At 38.6% G+C, this 20,199-nt stretch overlaps 2 protein-coding genes across 4 annotated transcripts; both read left to right on the top strand.

Annotated features, from left to right (window-relative positions):
* Positions 1 to 10: 10 nt before the first annotated feature.
* On the top strand, positions 11 to 8,812 carry vps33b (VPS33B late endosome and lysosome associated). Its single transcript, XM_032560042.1, has 24 exons — positions 11 to 288; positions 357 to 458; positions 857 to 937; positions 1,029 to 1,090; positions 1,182 to 1,231; positions 1,427 to 1,494; positions 1,805 to 1,850; positions 1,932 to 2,026; positions 2,495 to 2,599; positions 2,690 to 2,780; positions 2,857 to 2,934; positions 3,624 to 3,697; positions 3,771 to 3,857; positions 3,945 to 4,035; positions 4,126 to 4,200; positions 5,249 to 5,313; positions 5,409 to 5,463; positions 5,549 to 5,595; positions 7,185 to 7,317; positions 7,644 to 7,717; positions 7,804 to 7,905; positions 7,988 to 8,063; positions 8,198 to 8,308; positions 8,579 to 8,812. The coding sequence occupies exons 2-24, from the start codon at positions 363 to 365 to the stop codon at positions 8,656 to 8,658; spliced, it is 1,842 nt and encodes a 613-aa protein (XP_032415933.1). The 5' UTR covers positions 11 to 288; positions 357 to 362; the 3' UTR covers positions 8,659 to 8,812.
* Positions 8,813 to 8,920: 108 nt separating this feature from the next.
* prc1b (protein regulator of cytokinesis 1b) lies at positions 8,921 to 19,152 on the top strand. 3 transcript variants are annotated; one of them, XM_032560043.1, is made up of 14 exons: positions 8,921 to 9,197; positions 9,430 to 9,562; positions 10,821 to 10,943; positions 11,143 to 11,376; positions 12,207 to 12,377; positions 12,499 to 12,648; positions 13,340 to 13,487; positions 13,562 to 13,698; positions 14,731 to 14,826; positions 14,908 to 15,054; positions 15,133 to 15,243; positions 15,313 to 15,426; positions 16,468 to 16,638; positions 18,305 to 19,152. In XM_032560043.1, the coding sequence occupies exons 1-14, from the start codon at positions 9,187 to 9,189 to the stop codon at positions 18,374 to 18,376; spliced, it is 1,818 nt and encodes a 605-aa protein (XP_032415934.1). In that variant the 5' UTR covers positions 8,921 to 9,186; the 3' UTR covers positions 18,377 to 19,152. The 3 variants fall into 3 exon arrangements, with proteins under 3 accessions (XP_032415934.1, XP_032415935.1, XP_032415936.1); XM_032560044.1 differs by having other exon boundaries at positions 16,468 to 16,570; XM_032560045.1 differs by having other exon boundaries at positions 16,468 to 16,563.
* The last annotated feature ends 1,047 nt before the right edge of the window (positions 19,153 to 20,199 follow it).

Raw genomic sequence — 20,199 nt, forward strand, 5'->3', positions numbered from 1 at the left:
GTCATCTAAGGGAAGTCGGTGGCTGCTCCACTCAGATAGATTCACTTTTCGTATATTAAAAATAAAAATACAACTTTTTTCTTTTGCCTTATAGATGATTAATTAAGACATTGCTTATTATCCGTATTATCGTTTTTACGTTTCTGGTTAGCCTTGTAACTCAAGCTGACAGGTCTGTTTTTAGCCAACAAGCTAACCTTGCAGGAGCTTTACGTCAGCACTGATTTCTTTCTATCAGCAGCATCTGGGAATATACTTTTTATATTTCTACACTGGAAAACCTAAAAGGTAATATATCAAAATGTTATTTATACATTTATGTTCTTCCTTTAGCTCAGTGGTTTTTGTTGTTTTAGCCCAGAATGGCTCACAGTGCCAGGAGAGACTCCCCGGAGCTCCCAGACTTGTCTCTGCTGAAGAGGCTGGTCAGAGATCAGCTGATCTACCTGCTGGAACAGGTGGGAACACGATGCACACAACACTACACCTGAGTAAGAGTTAGGCCCAGCTGGATGCCACCTGACACATAGGTGTGTCATCTACTTTTTCTCCAACACAAGTTAGGATGTATTTTTGATTTTCTGCAATAAATACAGATTAAAAACTATACATACCGGGGCTCAAGTACAAACACAGTCAAAGCTCCTTCTGGCTCTTGCGTTTTGTAGTCATCCTCAAACTTCTGGGAACCTTCTGGCTTAAAATTTGACCATTGTTATTAATGGAATTGTTATATTTCATGTAAATTGGTGTGTTTCCTGGTACAAAGCTGGCTTTTAAGAGTAATCCTCAGAGGCTCGGTGCTGGCCTGATTTATTCATTCATACTGACATACTAACCTTCTGTTCTCTCACAGCTGCCGGGGAAGAAAGACCTTTTCATCGATTCGGACTTGATGAGTCAGCTTGATCGAATTGCAAATGTTTCAACATTAAAGGTAAACAGTATTTACTCCTTTTTTGATCTCATCAAAAACAGCTTTTATCTCAAATTCTTTCAAAAATAATTAACATGTTACATTGTTGCAGCAACATGAAGTCGACAAACTTTACAAAGTGGAGCACAAGCCAATAGTCAGCATCTCAGATCAGTACGTTCTGCTCCTTGTTACCGGTGGATCTCTGTTTTTTTTAAATATTTGGACAAGTTATCAGTTATCTGATTTTATCTCATTTATACAGGATCTGCTTTCTGATTCGACCACGAATACAAACCGTAAAGTGGATTTGTGGTAAATAAAGTTGATTGTTTTTGCCTCACCAGTGGAGCAAAGTGTTCCTCATGCAATGCATCTGTAACTTCAGCTAAATATTCATGTTTGTTCATAACTTTGGTTTAAAAGTTTAGTTCATCTTGCTCGTAGTGATCTAGATTATAATTGCTAAATAATGGGTGGTGTTTCACAACTCATGCTCCTTCCTTTCAGATGTAGTTAACTCAGACAAGGCAGCGGGAAAATTTCGACGATACAAGATAATCTTCACTCCACAAAAGGTTTGTTCTACTATGTCAAACACTCGTTTGTCTTGTATGTTTTCATTATTTCATAAGTTATTAGATTACCACCAGTTTTCAGGAATATGAGAGAAATCACCACAAGTAAAATTGTTCCAGTTTAAATCTGAAATCCCCTTAGAATCAGTCTCAATTCAGTCCAGTTTGTTTAAAGTTTTTATAGAGAAAATTGTTACACTGCTTTTCAAAATAATGCAGTTCTGACTTTGTTTGATGAAATGTTCTCTACATGCTGTTTAAATTGTGTGAATGTTGATATTTATTCGCTGCCTTTCTCCGTCCTGTTCAGTTCTACGCATGTGAGGCAGTTCTGGAAGAGCAGGGAGTCTTTGGTGGTCAGTTGTTGCTTCAGCTTTTTGGACAGTCAGCAGTGAAAGGTGACAGGGAATGCTGAAGTTGTGTGTGTCGTCCTGCAGATGTGACCACTGATGAGTGGGCTTTCTACCTCCTTCCTCTGGACGAGGACATCATCAGCCTGGAGCTTCCAGAGTTCTTCAGAGACAACTTTCTGGTAAATTTGGAGTCTAACTTAGACAGTTAACAAATTCTTTTAATGATTAACCCTCATAATTACTACTAAATTTGTATTGACAGTTTATGCAGGTTTGTATGTAGCCTGGAAAAGTTTGGAATTTAAAAAGAGCTGTTTCTCCAGACTTTATCTTATTCTTTAGGTTTTATTCGTCTGTCTGTCCGTCTGTCCGTCCACCCTGTGTTTGTTCAGTTCAATTACCAATGAATTCCTTAATGAATGTCTTTAGTCAGATGTTGTAGTTTTTAGTTGCTGCTTAAGACTGGGTGCTTTAAAAATAAAGCAGCCTAAATGTTTCAAGGATTTAGACCTCAGATTTAGTCAGAAGTGAACAAATTAATGTTGAACCAAACCTGGATACGAGTATGTATGGACACGTCATGTTTTTGAGGTTATATGAATCCATACAGACAATAAGTTTAGCTAATGAACCTTTTATTTGTACAGGCAGGAGACCAGCGCTGGGTGAGAACAGCTGGGAGCGCTCTGCACCTCCTTCACTCTCTCTTCGGACCGTTCTCCAAGGTCTACGGGATTGGACGCTGTTCCAAGGTCCAGAATGATCAAAGATCAAAAATTTCACGTTCAGATCCGGTGGGTTCATCAACGTTAAGTCGTCTGCTGCTGTCTCTTTGTCTGCAGATGACCTACGAGTCGTGGAGGGAGCAGGTAGAGCAGGGAGAACAAAAAGCTCGGCACGCTGAGATTGGGAATGTTTTCCTTATTGATCGAGGTGAGAAGCCGCGGATCATCAAACTAGATTCAGGCTGTGTTCTGTTTCCGCTCTAACGTCACTTTGTTTTTAACAGATGTGGACTTTGTCACTCCTTTATGCTCACAAGTTGTCTACGAGGGGCTGGTGGATGATATATTTAGGATCAAATGTGGTGGGTATCTGACTTCAGTCAACAAAAAATGACAAAATGATGTTTTTAAAAATTACCACAAACCCAAACACTTAAAATTAAAGAAATATCTTTAGATTACATTCCTTAAGCAATCCCTCATTATAAACTTTATCCTCACATTTCAGAAAATGTAGAAGTTTCTTCAGTGCAACAGAAACGTGTTAGCTAAATGGATTATGCAAAATTCACATTTTCCATGTTTTTACACTTCCAATTTGGTTTCTACAGTTTCTGAAACAGTCCAAGCACTTTAACAAAACAACCTAGCCATTTCTTTGGCAACAAGTTAATGTCTTCTTGGTGTCTGGAAAATGAGCCATTCCAAAAGTTAAGTCTCATCCCACCAGCACTGTGCCGCTGCCGAGCAACCCCAGCAAAGTCCAGTCTGTTACCTAGCAACCCAAGCAGAGCTCTAGCACATTTGGTCAGCTGGTTTTACTGTATGAGTGTTTTGTTGTTGACTTACCATCCAGACACCACATTCTGGATTCTTGTTGGTTGTGCTGAAGGCTGCACTTCTGCTTTTCAAAGTTGTATGGTTGCATAATTTTGCGACCGTTTGCAGCCATTTTTATGTGCGAGTAGCTAAAAATTCCTGTTTATTGTCCAACAGTCGGACGCTCTCTGCAGGTTTCTTTGCCGGCTCAGCTCTGCATCTTGTTTTGCAGGATGTGTGGAGTTTGGACCTGAGGTCACCTCCTCTGACAAAAGTATAAAAGTCATGCTGAACTCTCAGGATAAGGTAGGACTGAGGTCAAAGGTGTCCATCTGTTCTCATCTGGGACTGAAGGTCAACGTTTGTTCACTTCTCTCAGGTGTTTAATGAAATCCGGAACGAGCATTTCTCCAACGTTTTTGGGTTTCTCAGTCAGAAGGCCAGGAACCTCCAAACTGCGTATGATGTGAGTGAATGTTGAGACGGTAACCGTGGTGACCGACAGAGTCAGAGTGAATGGTTTTAATCCTCCTCGTTTCTTGGCCTCCTGCAGAAGAGACGGGGGATGGACATCCAGCAGATGAAGACATTTGTGTCGGAGGAGCTGAAAGGTTTGAAGCAGGAGCATCGGCTGCTTAGCTTACGTGAGCGCTAACTTCCCACGCTGCACTTCCAGAGGATTACTACACATCCAGAATCACCAGCTGCCGCTACTGACAGCGTTTCTCTTTCAGACATCAGTGCCAGCGAGTCCATCATGAAAAAAAAGACGAAGCAGGATTTCCAGGAGCTGTTGAAGACTGAACACTGTGAGATTAATGCATGCAGTTTGTGTCTCATTGTAGGCTTTTATTTGTGATACAACTTCATTTTCATTGTGAAATACAGATTTTATTCCTAAATTTAAAAACCTACCGTACACACAGGATTATTTCCAGAAAAGTTTTCATCCACATGAACTCACACAAATCCGCCCCTGAGCATTGTTTTAATCATGCCAATCCAGTAGGGGGCAGTGTAGCCTATGTCAGCCAATGAGATGGCTTCTAAACCACCACAACTTCCTGTTAGGAATTAAATATGAACTAAAGAACTAAAAATATGAGTTAAAGTACTTTTAAATAGCAGAAGATGATCTCTACTGGGAATCGTGTCAAACCAAATGTGTGGACATATTGGCGCATTATTTGTCACAGACTACAACATGTGGCTCCCTAAATCTCTGTTTTTCCCATGTACACACACAAACACAAATACAGAGTTTTCACAAATTTCCACCTTGGTTGGAGCTTTTATAAATAATAATTTTTAGTGATATTAAACAGAGTTTTTGTGTGGACAAAAGGCAAAGACGCAAAAAAATAATTGTTCTTCCAGATTTTCAGCTATGTGGGGACTAGACCTTAAATACAAATACATTTTTAAAATAATATTTTAAATTTAGATTTACACATTTATTCAATTTTTTGGGGGGGAATATGCTTTTCCTTATTTTTATCCGTGTTCTGGGTGAGGAATTCAGGTTTTCTTATGTTGTTTATTATGAAGCTCCAAATGGATTCTTTCTAGTTCTGCAAGTAGAGAAACTGTTATTAAACTATTAATTGTTTCCATCTTCCTCTTCTGTTTTTTGCACTTCATGCTTTTTCTCAGTGGGAGAGAGAGTATTGCTATTATTTAACAAATAAAAATATCACTGTCAGTTTCCCTTTTACACTAATCTGCTACTTCATATTGTGTTTCTAACATTTTTGACTATCAATATTTTATAAGCATAAGGAAATATGCTTATAAAATATAACTGTCCGTTGTATTTCCCGGTTTTTTATATATATTAATGTCTTCGTGTTTCCTCAGGTTTACTTGAAGGATTCGAAATCCGTGAATGTATTTCCTTCATCGAGGAGCACATCAACAGACAGGTGGGCTTTGCTTGTCACAAGTTTTGAATAAAGGAAACTTTTAAAGCAAAAACCTTCTGAGAAAATCTCAGCTTTGGTCTCTGTTTGGTCCTCAGGTCTCCATGATCGAAAGTCTGCGGCTGCTGTGTCTTCTGTCGGTCACGGAAAACGGTGAATTCCCGTTTGTGATTCAAAGCAGGAACGTCCGTTCATTTCGATGTTGTGAAGACAATGTTTGTGACTCTTTCTCTTGCAGGACTCCTGCCGAAAGATTTCAAGTCATTAAAAGCACAGTACCTTCAGGTGAAAGGACACACACACACACACACACACACACGCACACGCACACACACACACACACCTTCCTCTGTTTCCCTGAAACTCTGTTAGAAGCAGAAACACAAGGAATATTTCAGAATCACACCTGATGCCTTTTAACCTATAACCACTGGTACAGCTGCCTTAAGATGCTGCATGAGTCACTATTAAGCAGAAAATGACATTTATTTTGGTTAATATAGATGAGAACTATAGCAGACTCTAGTTTCCCAAGAACTCACTCTTTAGTCATGAAAATGTACATACTTTAAATTCAGATAATTAAAAACAAGTAAAGTGGAGTTTAACAATTTTCAAACACTGCAAGAAAATCAGAGGATTTATTTAAGGTAACACACTATGGTGTCATCTCCAAATAGTGACACACTCTGGTACACGTACAAAAAAACTAAAATAAATGTTTGTCATGGAGTCTAACTTTATGTCAGCTTCGTTTGTCACAGCTCTGGAAGTTTTAAAGCTCCCGGATTTTTGTTGTTGATTCAGATTTGGACAAATTTACCTGAGTAGCCACTTCCTGATGTATGAAGATCAAGACATTCGCCTTGATTTGGTGTCATGTTCTCTTTTCTTTCCCATTTTAGAGAGTTTGTAAAAGAAACAGGCTTCTGTCACATTATAAAATATTAAAACATTGAACTCCTTGATTTAAAATTTATTTAACATTTAAAATAACTTAAAACAAATGTCAATATTTGTGAAATACTTTATGCAAGTTTCTCCAGCTTTTGCTAAAATTGTTGAGATACAGTTTTAATACTGAGTCAACTGAATGTTTATTACAATTTAATTTAGGTTGTCATAGATAACAAAATATGTCATAAATTATTCTTTGGATTGCTTTTTGTCTAGTCCTTGGAAAAGAACACAAAATATTTTCTTCTGTAACAATTTAAATTTTATTTTGGATGCAAAATAAAATTAATGGCTATAGTTTAAACTTTCATTTTCCTGTTTGATGTTCTTAATATTTAAAACAAAAAAACTGAGATTTTCCAGTGAAAATAACATGGAAGTTTTACATTTTTTCAAATTGAGCTTCTGGCTCCTAAAACTAATGAGAGCCTCCAGGAATGCTGAGGATAAATATCAAAATGTATATTTATAAAATATACATTTTGTAGATATACATTACAAAAAATATACACTACAAAAAATGAAAATACTGATACGTTTCCTTTGATGGTTTCAAAATAGATTATTTAAAAAAAATTTAGTTCTTTAAGATTTCAAATATTTTCTATAACAAAGTAGAAAATCTTCATAAGTTGTAACTTAATTTGAACCCTGCTGACTTGTTCTGTTATCAAGTTAACACAAATGGTTCAACCTGTAAGCTGTGTGTTTAATAAAATGTTTTTACAATCTCCTGCCAACCATAAATTTGACCTTTGGCTGCAAAAAGGTGCAGAAATGTTTGTGCAAGAAGCTTCTCATTTTCTCTTAATGGAAACAAACTTTCTGGAACGTAAAGCTGTAAAAACGCTGACATGATTTGATCAGTGATCCCACAGCTTTTAATCCGTCCCGTTTCCTGTGCTGGTTTCCGTCAGAGCTACGGCGCGGATCACCTGCTGACGTTCTCCAACCTGAGGCAGCTGGGGCTGCTGGTGGAGCAGCAGCCGGGGGAGACGCTCACCGTCATGGAGAGCAAAGTGGGCAAACTGGTCAATGACAGAACTGCAGGTAAAACGGGTTCAGTTCAACAAAATCAGACAGGAAAATAAACATTGATGTGCATTTTTTAACTTGTTGCACACAGAATGAATCAAATAGTGTTCTCTTTTTCTTGTGGGCTCAGCTTAAGCTGTTTTATTGTTTTCTGCATTTCAGGTTGGAACATTCTGAAAACTGTTGTTTTGTCTCTTTAAAGTGTTTCTGAGACATTCAGACAAACACATTTTAACACGTCCAGTATTACAGGTTCTTTGTGGTCACATGTTTAGCTTCTGAATTCGCAGGCCGGCCAGCCCAGCAACTGTACCCTTAAATACTTTTGTTTTGTTTTGTAGTGAAACTGACCGACGCCTTTTCTTCTCTGGCCAAGAAGAGCCACTTTAGAGCCTTAAGTAAAAAACTCAACCTGGTAAAGAACAAAGATCATCCCAGCTATTTAAGTTTCCTATTCTCTCATGAGGAAACTTGTCATTAATAAGTTGATTTTGGATAAAGGTACCAAAGTCGGATGAAGAATATGACCTACGTGTTCCTCGGGACATGGCTTATATCTTCAGTGGCGCCTACATCCCTCTGAGCTGCAAAATTATAGAGCAGGTGAGTCCTGTCACTCCAACGAATGGGAATTTATTTACAAGAGTAAAACAAAATGTTCCTATTTTCTCTGGTTTTTACCCAGGTGTTAGAGCGGGACGGTTGGACGGGGCTGGAAGAAGTAACCAGGCTGATCAACGGGCATGAATTCGCTGTAACAGGTAAGATCCCTGGGAAATTTCTTGTAATCTAAAATGTGAAGAAGCTGTTTGTGTAATAAAATCCGTTCCAGATCTTTTTCATTGATTTTTAAATTTTTTTTTAATTTCTTTCTGTCCAACATCGGGCGGCACAGGTGCTGATCCCAAGTCTAAAAGCGATGCTCAGCGGATCATTCTGGTCATGTTCCTTGGTGGATGCACCTTCTCTGAGATTTCAGCTCTCCGTTTTCTGGGAAAAGAGAGAGGTACTGTAACTTAAAATGCTTGAGATCATGAGGTTAACAGAAAGCCACCTTATTGTTGCCTGGTGGTTTAGCTTTATTTTTTTTTTTCTGTTTTGTGCAATTAAAAAAATGAAAGGAGGCTTAACAGGAAGTAAGCCTCCAAATAAATACCTGCCCAAGGCCCCAGACCCCAGACAATCTTGGGTCGCCCCTGCTGTATTTGCTTGCCTTAACAGTATTTTTTCTTAGTGAAAAGCCGATTAATCATGACACTGCTGCTATGTTTTCCAGGTTATAAATTCATTGTGGTAACAACTGCAATTACAAACAGTTCGCGGCTCCTGGAAGCTCTGCTGGACAACAACGTTTGAAGCCATCGAGGAAACTTTACTTTTTTTATTGACTGGAAGAGGACACATTCCTATCGCCTCATGTCATACATTCCTGTCAGCTCAAAATGTTTGCTAATGCTTGGTCACCTTTATCAGTACAACTGTAAAAATGTGAATAAATATGTTTTTTTAACAACAGTGTTCATTTTCTTTAATATTAGCCACATTTATAGCCGTTTCGGGCAGATGTATTTTAATCTCTCTAATTTAATAACAAGGCACACCCACTATGGAAGTAGTGTATGTGTATTTTTAACATGGGCGTAAGCAAAGCGGTTGGAGTATGGGCGGTGAACAGAAGGCGCTCCCGGCGGTTCGTTCCGGTTTGCTGTATCAAGCGCCCCCACAGCAAGAGCCAATCAGAAGCCAGAAACCTGTGGAACGCTTATTTTGAATTGCTGTGACCAACGGACTGAGGTGAAATCAGCCAGAGCGGAGATCTTCGTCGTCTTGTTTTCTCGAATAAAAGCGTTTGTATAAACTTCTCTGAAGCTGTGGGATTTAACAATGAGGAAGAGGTAAGATTCAAGCTTTACATCTCGGTGTTTAATCGTTTATTCTGACGATAAAATGAAGTTTTAGCGAAGAGTTGTACTAGTTAGCCAACAGCCAGTCTGGCGTTAGGATAACGTTAAATCCAGAATCTCAACTTTTGCCAGTTTTTTTTAGCCTTCTTGCTATCTGGGGCTCATATTTAAATGATTATTTAGTGTTTACGGAGCTCACTGTTGTATTTTCTGACTGCCGTAGCGAGGTGCTCGCAGCAGAGGCTGTATCGTGTCTGAACAAGTCGCTGTGCCACCTGAAGGACATTTGGGAGGAGATCGGCATCCCGGAGGACCAGAGACTTCAGAGGACTAATGTTGTCAAAAACCACATTAGGGTGAGGAAACTCCTGTTAAAATGCCATTAAAAAACTAAAACTGATGGATCAGCTGAGTTCAGTGTAGCAGATCACTTCTGGTAGAAATCTGTGGAATTTAGTGGATTAGCTATTTTAACTTCCAGTTCAGCTAAATATAAGTCATTTAAAACCCCAAATGTTTGAATAAGAGACAACTTCTGGGTTTGATAAATATCTACAATAGGAAATCTGTTTTCATTCTTAAAGAGCAAGCATTTTAGACTTTTAGTTTTTTTTGGAAAAACGTGTTTATGTTTTCTTCTATTGTGAGTTGATGTTTGCACATAGTTTCCAGTCTAATAACAAAGAAAAGTAGTCAGAAAAAACAACTACTGGTACTTTTATTATTTTCTGTTGAAATTCAATGCAGTTATTTTGTTAAAAATCTGCTAAAACTTAAATTTGTTTAGGTTGCTGCCTAATTTCTGGAACATGTAGACCAGGGGTGTCATTTGTGGCCCTTCGACTGTTTATTATTTATTTTTTTCTGAATTGCAATTCAGAAATGACTCATTTGTTCATTTAAATTATTATTTTTAATCAGGGAACCATTATTGCTGACATAATTGCTTTGCAATGGAAAATGTTAAGTACAACACAAAGTGATCATATTTTTACTACTAAACCTTTATAATAAATAGAAGCACGTTTATGCAGAGACTTGAGCTGAAAAGTTAACGTTGCTGCACCCAAACTTTTATTTAACTTATTAAACCTTTTTTTAAATCTGAGAATAAATGTATTCAAACAAGCCCAAACAAATTTGAAAACTACACACCTTTCTTTTAATAAAATCACTTTAAATGTTTGGATCTACAATGAATAACATTCATTTCCCACAAAAGAAACAAATCTAGTCTACGTTATTTATTTATTATTTTGCCACATTTACTTTTGACTAGATGATTTTGGCCACAATGTTTGGACACCGCTGATGTAAATAATAAAACGCATCTTGGTGCTTATTGTGTGTTTAATGTCCAAAATGTTATAAACATGTAGAAATGTTTGTCAGACAAAGATGCAATTTTAAAACAGTAAATTTGTAGAAGTTGTGTTTAGTAGGATTTCTAAATAAATGTAAACGTTTAGCATGTTCAACAACAGGTTACACTGGGAAGTTTTTTAAATAAATGCCAGAATTTCTGCTGGTCAAAATGGTTTTTCATCAGATAGCAGAGAACGTCTGCGTGTCCACTGAAGGCATCTGCTGATTTCCCTGTGATTTGTCCTGCAGAACCTACTGGAGATGATGGTGAAAGAGGAAGAATCACTGAAGAAAAGACTCGTAAGCAGCATCCAGACCTGCAGGACAGAGATGGAGAAACTCTGTTTAGAGCTCCAGATTCCTGTTTTTGAGGTAAAATAGTCTTTTTGTCATTCCAACAGGTTATTACCAAAATTACCAACAGGTAATGACTGAGTGGATCAAAACTTTGATACGTAGGAAGAAAATCCACTGCATGTCTAGTTTTTGCAGATCTACGCCTCTTGGTGCTGTTTTGTTAGTAGTGAAAGTGGCTTTATTAACCTTCCATTGATAAATCTTTTCTGTGCAGGAGGAAGATGGTATTAGCATGCTGCAGCAGGAGAAGAACATCCGGACTGAGGTGGAGGCTCTGATGACGGAGCGGAACCAGCGGATGCAGCAGCTGAAAGCTCTGCTGGATCAGGACCAGGACCTGTGCGACGTTCTGTGCTCCATGCCGTACGGCGTTGCCGCAGATTGCGTCCCCTCGCTGGAGCAGCTGGAGAACTTCCAGCAGCACATCGCCCAGCAGAACGAAGAGAAGGTGGGAACTGTAGCCGTTTTACCGCTAACAGGAAACCGGCTTCTCTGAACCGCTCTGGTTCTCAGGCCAGATTGTGGATTTTTTTTTTATCACTACATCCTTCACTCTGGCCAGAAGCAGACCTGATCTGCCTCTAAATGACAAACAAAACAAGTTAGGACATCTTAAAACAGTTTTTAAAATTCATCAATGTTTTAGAAACTGAAAACTGTAGACATGTGAGCTTAAAGTTTTGGCGCTGAATTTGGACCCAACCGTTAGCTTGTTGTTGATGATTTCTGCTTAAAGAGGAAAATGTTTTTCTTTAACAAAGAGCAAACACGAGAAGTGGAATTTCAGATAAAACCTGCTTTTACATGCTGGAAAACTTTAATATACAGTTTTGCCGACAGATGACAACTCAGGTTCATGGTAAACATTTTGTCCACAAACAGCTGGAATAATCTAAAAACCTCAAGAAAGAGCTCAGTGTAATTTTTAAAAAAATAAAAAATATGCAGGAATCCTGTTTGCATCTTTCAAACAAGATTATAAAAAATGCTTGTTGCAGCTGAGACGTCTGATGGCTGGAGAGTGGCAGAGTCACCGTAACAGAAAACCTTTTTGTAAAAATGAAACCAGGTACCACCACATTTCTCATATAATGTCACATTTATTCCGTTATTAAAACGTTAACTGAAAACTAAAATAGACGAGTTCAAATTGTCCACTTTGTGTCATCCAGCGTAGTGATGGCTGATGGGTAAAATCTGTTTCTCTGTGGAGAACATAACGGTTGTGATTTGAGTGAGCCGTACCGTGACACTGCGGCTTGTCTGTCCTCCTGAAAGGCGAGGAGATACTCTGAGTTCACGGAGCTGAAGAAGCAGATCATTCTGCTCATGGAGGAGCTGGACCACTTACCAGAGACCAGCTTCGAGAAAGACGTCGTCTCTGAGGATGAGGACGCCTTCTGTCTGTCCAGGGACAACATCACGTCTCTCAAGCTGCTCCTGTGTCAGGCAAGAGCTGTTCACTCCACAGCACAAAGTGGAACGCTATAACATTTTACTTAAAGCTTGTAAATGGTCAGGCTGGGTTTACTGGATTCAGTTTTGGTGTTCCTCCATGTTGATGCTGCAGCTGGAGGAGCGGAAGGCGGAGAACGAGGCGATCTGCGAGAGCCACAGAGAGAAGATCCAGCAGCTGTGGGACCGACTGCAGGCTCCCCAGGAGGAGAGGCAGCTTCTGAACGAGCACATGGTGGCGTCCAGGAGGAGGAACCTGGAGGCGGTGAGATGACCTGCTCTCATCCTGTACTTATCATTAAAGGGACAGTATCACAGAAAATCTAAGTTGTTTAAGCTTTACATCACGCTATGTTATTCCCTTATTAAAACATACCTGGAGTGTTTTTTTGATTCTTTTATGCATGTTTGAGAAATCCCTTCATCTCCATGGCAACCATTCAGCTGTGCAAAACGCCTGGGAGGACCTAGCCCCGCCTTCGAGGCACAGCTCCTCCTCAGAGCTGCAGCTGTATAAACTTCTTATAGCTCTTCCGCCTCACAGAACAGGACTCCCTCACTCAGCTCCTCCAGACTAGCTGGCAGCAATTAGCAAACACCTGGTGGAACTGCTGAGCTCATTATTGGGGCTACTTCTCAGTGAAACTCTGGTTAAAACTTTAAAGGGTTAATAGAGGAGCCATGCTGTGATGACTTTCTGAAGGTGGAGGTTTTAAAGAGACAGAGGCCCAATTTCAAGATGTTAAATTATGAAGTCAAGTTTCTTTTAAGTCATATTTGATATATTCAGCATTTTTATAACAACTGAAGGTAACATAGTGACTTGATTGTGCTATGAAATGGCACCATGTGGCTGGAAATACTTAATACTGTCTTTAACTGTGAATATCAGAACCAAATGTTAAGTTTTTCTTTCCATTTATTTTAGTATATATTTGTTTTGTTTATTTCTGCAGTTACAAACAGAAGTGCATCGCTTGGAGGTGCTTCAACTAAACAACATCCGAAACGTGACGGAAGCCATTCGATCAGAGATCGCCGTGTTTTGGGAAAAGTGTTTTTTCAGCATTGACCAACGACAGGATTTTGCACCATATTTCAGTGGTAAGTTCTGCTGTTAGAATGAAATCATCTTGTGTTTTCATTTTCCCTGGCTCATGCTGCATTTATGGGTTTAGAGGATTTTAATGAGGAGCTGTTGGCTCTGCATGATGCTGAGATTCAACGCCTAAAGCAACATTATGAGGATCACAAAGAACTCTTCGAGGGAGTTCAGAAGTGGGAAGAAAGTTGGAGGCTCTACTTGGAACTTGAAGTAAGTTTGAAAAGGGAATCTTAAAGTTTTTGTCTGATTTCTATTGTTGAGAACAGAGATTACAGATCAGTAAAGTCACTTTTATTTTACCAGTATTATAAAAAAAAACAAAAAACTTGTTCTTCTCGCTGAGTTGTTTGTTTCAGAACCAGTTTCCTGCTTTGAGAAGTTTTCAAAACACTTTAGTATTATTGAAAGAACCCAAATAATCAAGCAAGTTATTTCATAAAATCTGTTGTTGAACTTCGGCCAAGCAGGTCGGAGCAAAACTCCGGGTGTTTTTGGTGGTTATTATATATTAGAAACAAATTAAGAGGATCAAAAGAGTTTTAAACTCCTAACATCATAAATTAAGATGTAAAAATAACTGCTATGGTAAAACATGACTCATGCAAAGCTAAGGAAGGATGATATGGTAAAATATAACTTATCACTGAATAACAAACACAAAGTGGCATCATAATAGGAAACATGCCGTAACTCAGAATAGCATAGCATTAGCCTAGTATCACTTGCTAGCATAGTACACAATTAGCAGCAGATGTAAAATAGTGTAGGATTACCTAACATCATTTGCTAGCATTATTGTCCAGCATTGTAGTAGCAAATGTAGCATAGCTCAGAATAATGTAGCATAGCATTAGCTAGCATCAGAATACAGCATTATAGAATAAAAGTTTAGCATATCAAGGCAGCATCATAATAGCAAACACAGCTTAGCTCAGAAAAGCTTAGCATTATTTTAGTAGCAAGCATAGCATAGTGAAACATCAAAATAACAAGTGTAGCTCAGAATAACAGTACTTCTCTTCTTAGCATCATAGTGCAGCATTATAATAACAAAGGTAGCATAACTCAGAATAGCATACCGTAGCATTGCATGGCATCATTTGCTAACATGATAGTAGCAAACACAGAATAGCTCTGAGTGGTGTAGCATTACCTGAAGGATACATTCATGCACAGCTTCCACCTCACAATGCTACTCAGCCAGCATCTATACTGTAATGTGGATTTCTCTGTCATTTGTAGAAAAAAGCCACAGATCCAACACGGTTTGCTAACAGGGGAGGAAATCTTCTTAAAGAGGAGAAACAAAGGTCAGAGCTTCAAAAAAACCTCCCAAAGGTAAGAAATGACATCAGGAATAATGTGAAATATGTGAAATCTGACAACCATTAATACAGTGGTGTGTGTTTGTGTTCCAAGCTGGAAAAGAAACTGAAAGCCCAGATAGACGCGTGGGAGGACGAGCAGGGCCGAGAGTTCTTGGTGAACGGTCAGATGTTCCTGCAGTACGTGGCAGAGCAATGGGAGCTGCACCGGATCGAGAAGGAAAAGGAGAAACTCGAGAGGGTGAGGAAGGTTTGACTTGAGCTTTTGGTACAAGTTTAAGAAGTGTGTTAACTCTTCCTGCTGATGAAATCCTTCCAGCACCTAAAGAAGAGCAAACAGACGGAGGAAGACATGCTGTACGGAACTGCAGTACGAACCCCAGCCAAGCGAAGGTTCCTGGGCACCACAACGCCCAATAAATCCAGAAAGGTTAGAACCCCGCTTCTTTAAAACCTGAAACCCGTTCAGCACTAACACCTGTCCGCCTCCCTCTGCCAGCTGAATGCCACCTCCAGCATGTCCAGTGGGGCCTCCAACAGCACCATGCGCTCCGTTCACTGCGGGACCGTCTGTCGCTCGCCCTTGCCTCGCCTCCTTCTCTCCGCTAACAAGGTCAGGCTAACGCATCAGCTGCATGTTAATCTGCCAAATCTGTCAAAATATTATAAAATATTTTAATCAGATTTCTTCTGATGGGAATAAATTAACAAGCTTATAGAATTAAAAAAAATGTTTTGTTGCTTTTCTTTTGTAACATTTCTCCATCTGCTCTGCTGTTACTGTAAAAAATTTTAATCTTATCAAGTATTTGTGGTCTAACTTACAAGTAACTTTTCTGCAACATATCAGAGCTTGATGTTCAAAGTAAACAATTTCTTAATATTGATTAAAAAAGTACAAATTTCTCTGGCAAATTATTTCACTTACAACACAGGAAAAATGTTTTACTATAAGTGAAATAATCTGCTGGTGGAACTAGAACTTTTTCATCAATATTAAGGAATTATTGACTAAAGCAAACTCCATATCTTGATGAAAAGTTAATTATGTCTTATTTCAAGTGTACTAAGATATTTGCACAAGAAACTAGTTCAAACTTGGTAAAATGTGTTTTTAGAAGTGTATACATATCTGAATTAGTAAAGATTAAGTCCTTTTTATTTGATTTATATTCAGATTGCATAATTTTTCTTTAATTTGCCACATTAAAACTTAATTTGGTTTTGAGCTTCATGGTCAGATTTTGTTTTTTAACTTCCTTGATTTTGAACCTTGGTTTTAGACCTAAATGGGTTAAAACAGAGATGTATGCATTTTTGTATATATATAAAAAAAAATTTTACGTTCACAAATTGCACTTCAAAGAATCTGTCGTGATTTGCAGAATCTTATTGTTGGTTTTGAAATGAAGCTGATTAGAGTTGGTTCACATGGAAAAAAGTACGAAAATGAAATTGGCCACACAGCCAAATCAGAAGCCGTGTTCAATATTGTTATAGTTTTTTATTATTTGTGCATCGTATAGAAGAAAAAAAACAAAGGTTTCTTAGGTTAATGTTTTCATCAACATTTCATCCAGAATGAGACAAACCGAAGTTTGTTTCTGTAAAAATGCAGCGTTTAGGAACTCTAACTCGATCTGTCCGTCTCCAGACTCCAGCGGCTCGGACGCCGGGCGGCAGCAAGCCCCCCCACCCCAGGACTCAGGACTGCAACAAGGAGAACGAGGCCCAGGGCCAGGCGACCCCCGTGAGTGGTGCGTTGCAGACCCCACAGCGTAACTTCAGCATGGCTTCTGTAGCCAGCACATACTCAGAGTTTGTGGTAAATTAAACTTTTCTTTCTAACATATCTTCTCCCTCTGTTTCTTCATTTGTCTCGCTGCAGTTTTCTTTAGCTTGTTGGGAGAAGTGGTGATTAATGATGTTAAACTTGGTCAACACTGAATCAGTTCAGTCAAGATCTGTTGGGAATCCTGAAACCTTTCAAAGCTCTAACTAATCCCTGTTTAACTGCATGCTTCAGATTAAAACAAATCTCCTCCCTGCTTGTGGTTCAGGTCCTGAAAGAAGCAGGAAAAGTTTAACTTTGGGTGAAGCACAAACATTATAAATGTGAATTAGCAGGAACTGATGCAAAATGATGTAATTATATAATTCAATTCAGTTTATTCTTATAGCTCTATTCACAACAAATGTCTTAAAGCTCTCTACAAAATAATGTTATTTCAGTTGATCTTGCATACATTCCAATTGATCCCAGTTATCAAATAGAACATTTAATGAAGCTTATTATTTAAACTAGTTTCTAAAGAACCCAGCAGATTGGACTAGCATGTGGTGACAGTAATAAATCCCTGGCATCGTTGTTGACTTTACAGCATCAATCCTTCATACCGAGCATGCATATAGCGACAGTGGAGAGGAAAAACTTCCCTTTAACAGGAAGAAACTTCCAGCACAAACAGAACCTGAATCGGTACAAGCAGCCATCTGCCAAAACCAACTGGAGGGCTGAGAAGACAGAGCAGATTCACCAAAACCAGATGAACTGATGCAGGATTACTTTCTTACTTTCTATATTGATGAAAAGTAAAATGTTAATAATAGGAGTTTCAACATTATCTCAGCAGAACCCCAGACTAGATTTAGCTTCTTTGGAGAGAAAATAACTGAGTTGAAATGACAGCTAATGATGCAAATTGGAGACTAGTAGGAGAAAGTGGCAGAGCGGTGAGTGTGTCCTCCAGCAGTTGAAGCTTATAGCAGCATAACTACACACAGAGAAAGCAGGATAACAAAACATAATTCAGTTTGATGTGAATCAGTTCAAATAGTGACTTCAAGAGAATTTAAAGGGACAGTATCAGGTAAAGTCAACTTTTCGAGCTTTATATCGTGTTATAATGTTATTCCCTCATTAAAACCATACCTGGAATGTTGCTTTGCTTCTTTCACGCATGTTTGAGGAATTCTTGAATCTCCTTTGGCAACCAGTAAACGCTTAGTTACAAAGCACCGCCTTCTGCAAATCTTTGTCTCGAAGCTTCAGTCTCCAACCGAGCTTCAGCCTCACAGAGCATCCCTTCCTCACTCAGCTCCTCCAGACTAGCGGCAGCAACAATTAGCAAACACCTGGTGCAACTGCTGAGCTCACCATAGTAGTGAAACTGTTAAAGGGTTCATGAAGAAAAGCTGTTGTGATGACTCCTTGAAGGCGGAGTTTCAGAAAGAGCAGAAGCTTCTTAAAGAGACAGAGGCCCAATTCAAGGGTGTTAAATTGCAAAGTAAAATTTTTTTAAGGCATGTTTCATAACAACTGGAGGTAACCGTTATTTGAATGGCACTGTGTGGCTGGAAGACAGAGTCCTGCCCCTTTAAATGATTTTTGAGCGGCAGCTAGATGTTAGATGTTTTCTGACGGCTGTTTTGCTTCTAAACATCTGCTGCCTTCACTCTGACGTTCTCACGCCTGCTGCTGTTTTCCACAGCGAGATCTGTCCAAGTCCTCCAACCCCAAGATCCAGCACAACATCCTGAACTCCACCACCTCCAACCACTGAGTCTCCCACTCTGAGGGTCACAAAATCCTTAATTGAAAACTAAACCTGCTCCGGAACAGAGGAGGGTCACTACTGTTCACTGCTTCTTGCTTTTATGGATAAATGAAGGTCTTTATATTGAGTGTAAAGTGAGGGAGGAAGATGATGTTGGGAACTGAAGGCGCTGTCCATTCAAAATGAAAATATAAATGAACACTATCTTTGTTCTTGGATGTCTACGGCGGTATATGAGGGCAATTGTAGAAAGTAAATTTTCTGCAAAAAACTCAGAAATTTTCTAGAAAAAAACTTGGAAATTTCTGAGTTTTTTTTTGTCAATTTTCTGAGATTTAATCTCAAAATTTGACTTTCGTTCAAGCAAATCTTCAACTTTTCCAACTCTACCGAAAATTTTTGTGCCGTTGTAGATGTCTGCCAGTTATTCAGATGTATAAAGTATTTTCTATTATAAACTGCACAATTTTTCATATTATTTAGATGAACTAGTGTTAAGCTTTCTGATTTTATGCAGACAGGGGTTACAGTCAAAATGTACTATAAATGCGGTGCACTTTTTGTTGAATGTTTTGCAACTTGTATAATTTTGTGCTCACACTGTTATTTTTTTCCAAATCAGTTTTGTTAATTGTGTGCATTTATGTATCTGCTCTTTCCTGATGATTTTAGGCCATTAAGACTGTTGATGCAGCGCAGAAATTAACTCACATGGCTTCAGTATCATGGCTGATTTGGAAAAAGTTGGTCAAAATATAATAAATGTTTTTTTCAATAAATTACTGGATGTCAGTTTTGTAGATTTGTGAACTGAAGCAGCATCAAACCTCTCACCGGTTCTGTCAGGAGGAACGAGCCAAAACCTGAGCTAAGAAACTGTCAGGTCAGACTCTCAGCTGCTTCTTGTCCTTCATAAATAAAGTGGAGATGGTGTTACCTCAGCTGTGACTTTTTACAAATAAAGCCAACACTGTAGGACCAAGAAATTGCTTCAGATTTAAATTCTGTGGGTTTGCTTAAAAATATTCTTTTGCCTTCTTGCACATTTTTCTGGCTTTTAGGAAAAAGAAATAACTGATCAAAAACTGACAGTTTAGTTTAGTCTAATTTACTGCCAGAACAGTTTTTCTTTTGTAGCATGTATGTGAATTTAACTGTAGGTTTGGACTTTCATGTTAATGTGCATTGATCTAAGTTATTCCACTTTAGCTTTAGATGTATGTTTAGGGTTGTCCTCTTGAATCTTAAGTCTTTTGCAGCCCATAGCGCAGGGCACGTTTCAAACTCAAGGCCCAGGTGTAAAATCCAGCCTACCAAAAGCAAAGAAAAAGATAAATGCAATACAAACTGCTAAATCAAAAATTTATTGAATTATTTATTTCAGAAATGTTTAAACGTTCAAGATGAAAGTAGTTATAGACCAGGGGTGTCAAACTCCAGTCCTCGAGGGCCGCTGTCCTGCAACGTTTAGATGTGCCTCTTCTGCACCTGAACAGAATAATTAGGTCATTAAGGCTCTGGAGAACTGATCTACACAAGGAGGAGGTAATTAAGCCATTTCATTCCAGTGTTTTGTCCCCGTGGCTCATCTAAAAACTGCAGGACTTTGGCCCTTGAGGACTGGAGTTTGACACCTGTGTTATAGACCATGAACATTACATTGTTCTTAAATTTATTAAAAGTGCAAAAAACCATTTTGCATCTTATTTTTGCTTTACTTGCTCAATAAAATTAAAAACATTTTATCAGAGAAGCAAAGCCTTTAGAAGTTTTTATTGCAGATCTTGGAATGTAAAAAATTGTCTTGCATGTCTGCGCTGTTAAATTAA

This window comes from Xiphophorus hellerii, chromosome 4, assembly GCF_003331165.1.
Source record: "Xiphophorus hellerii strain 12219 chromosome 4, Xiphophorus_hellerii-4.1, whole genome shotgun sequence".
Taxonomy (NCBI): Eukaryota; Metazoa; Chordata; class Actinopteri; order Cyprinodontiformes; family Poeciliidae; genus Xiphophorus; species Xiphophorus hellerii.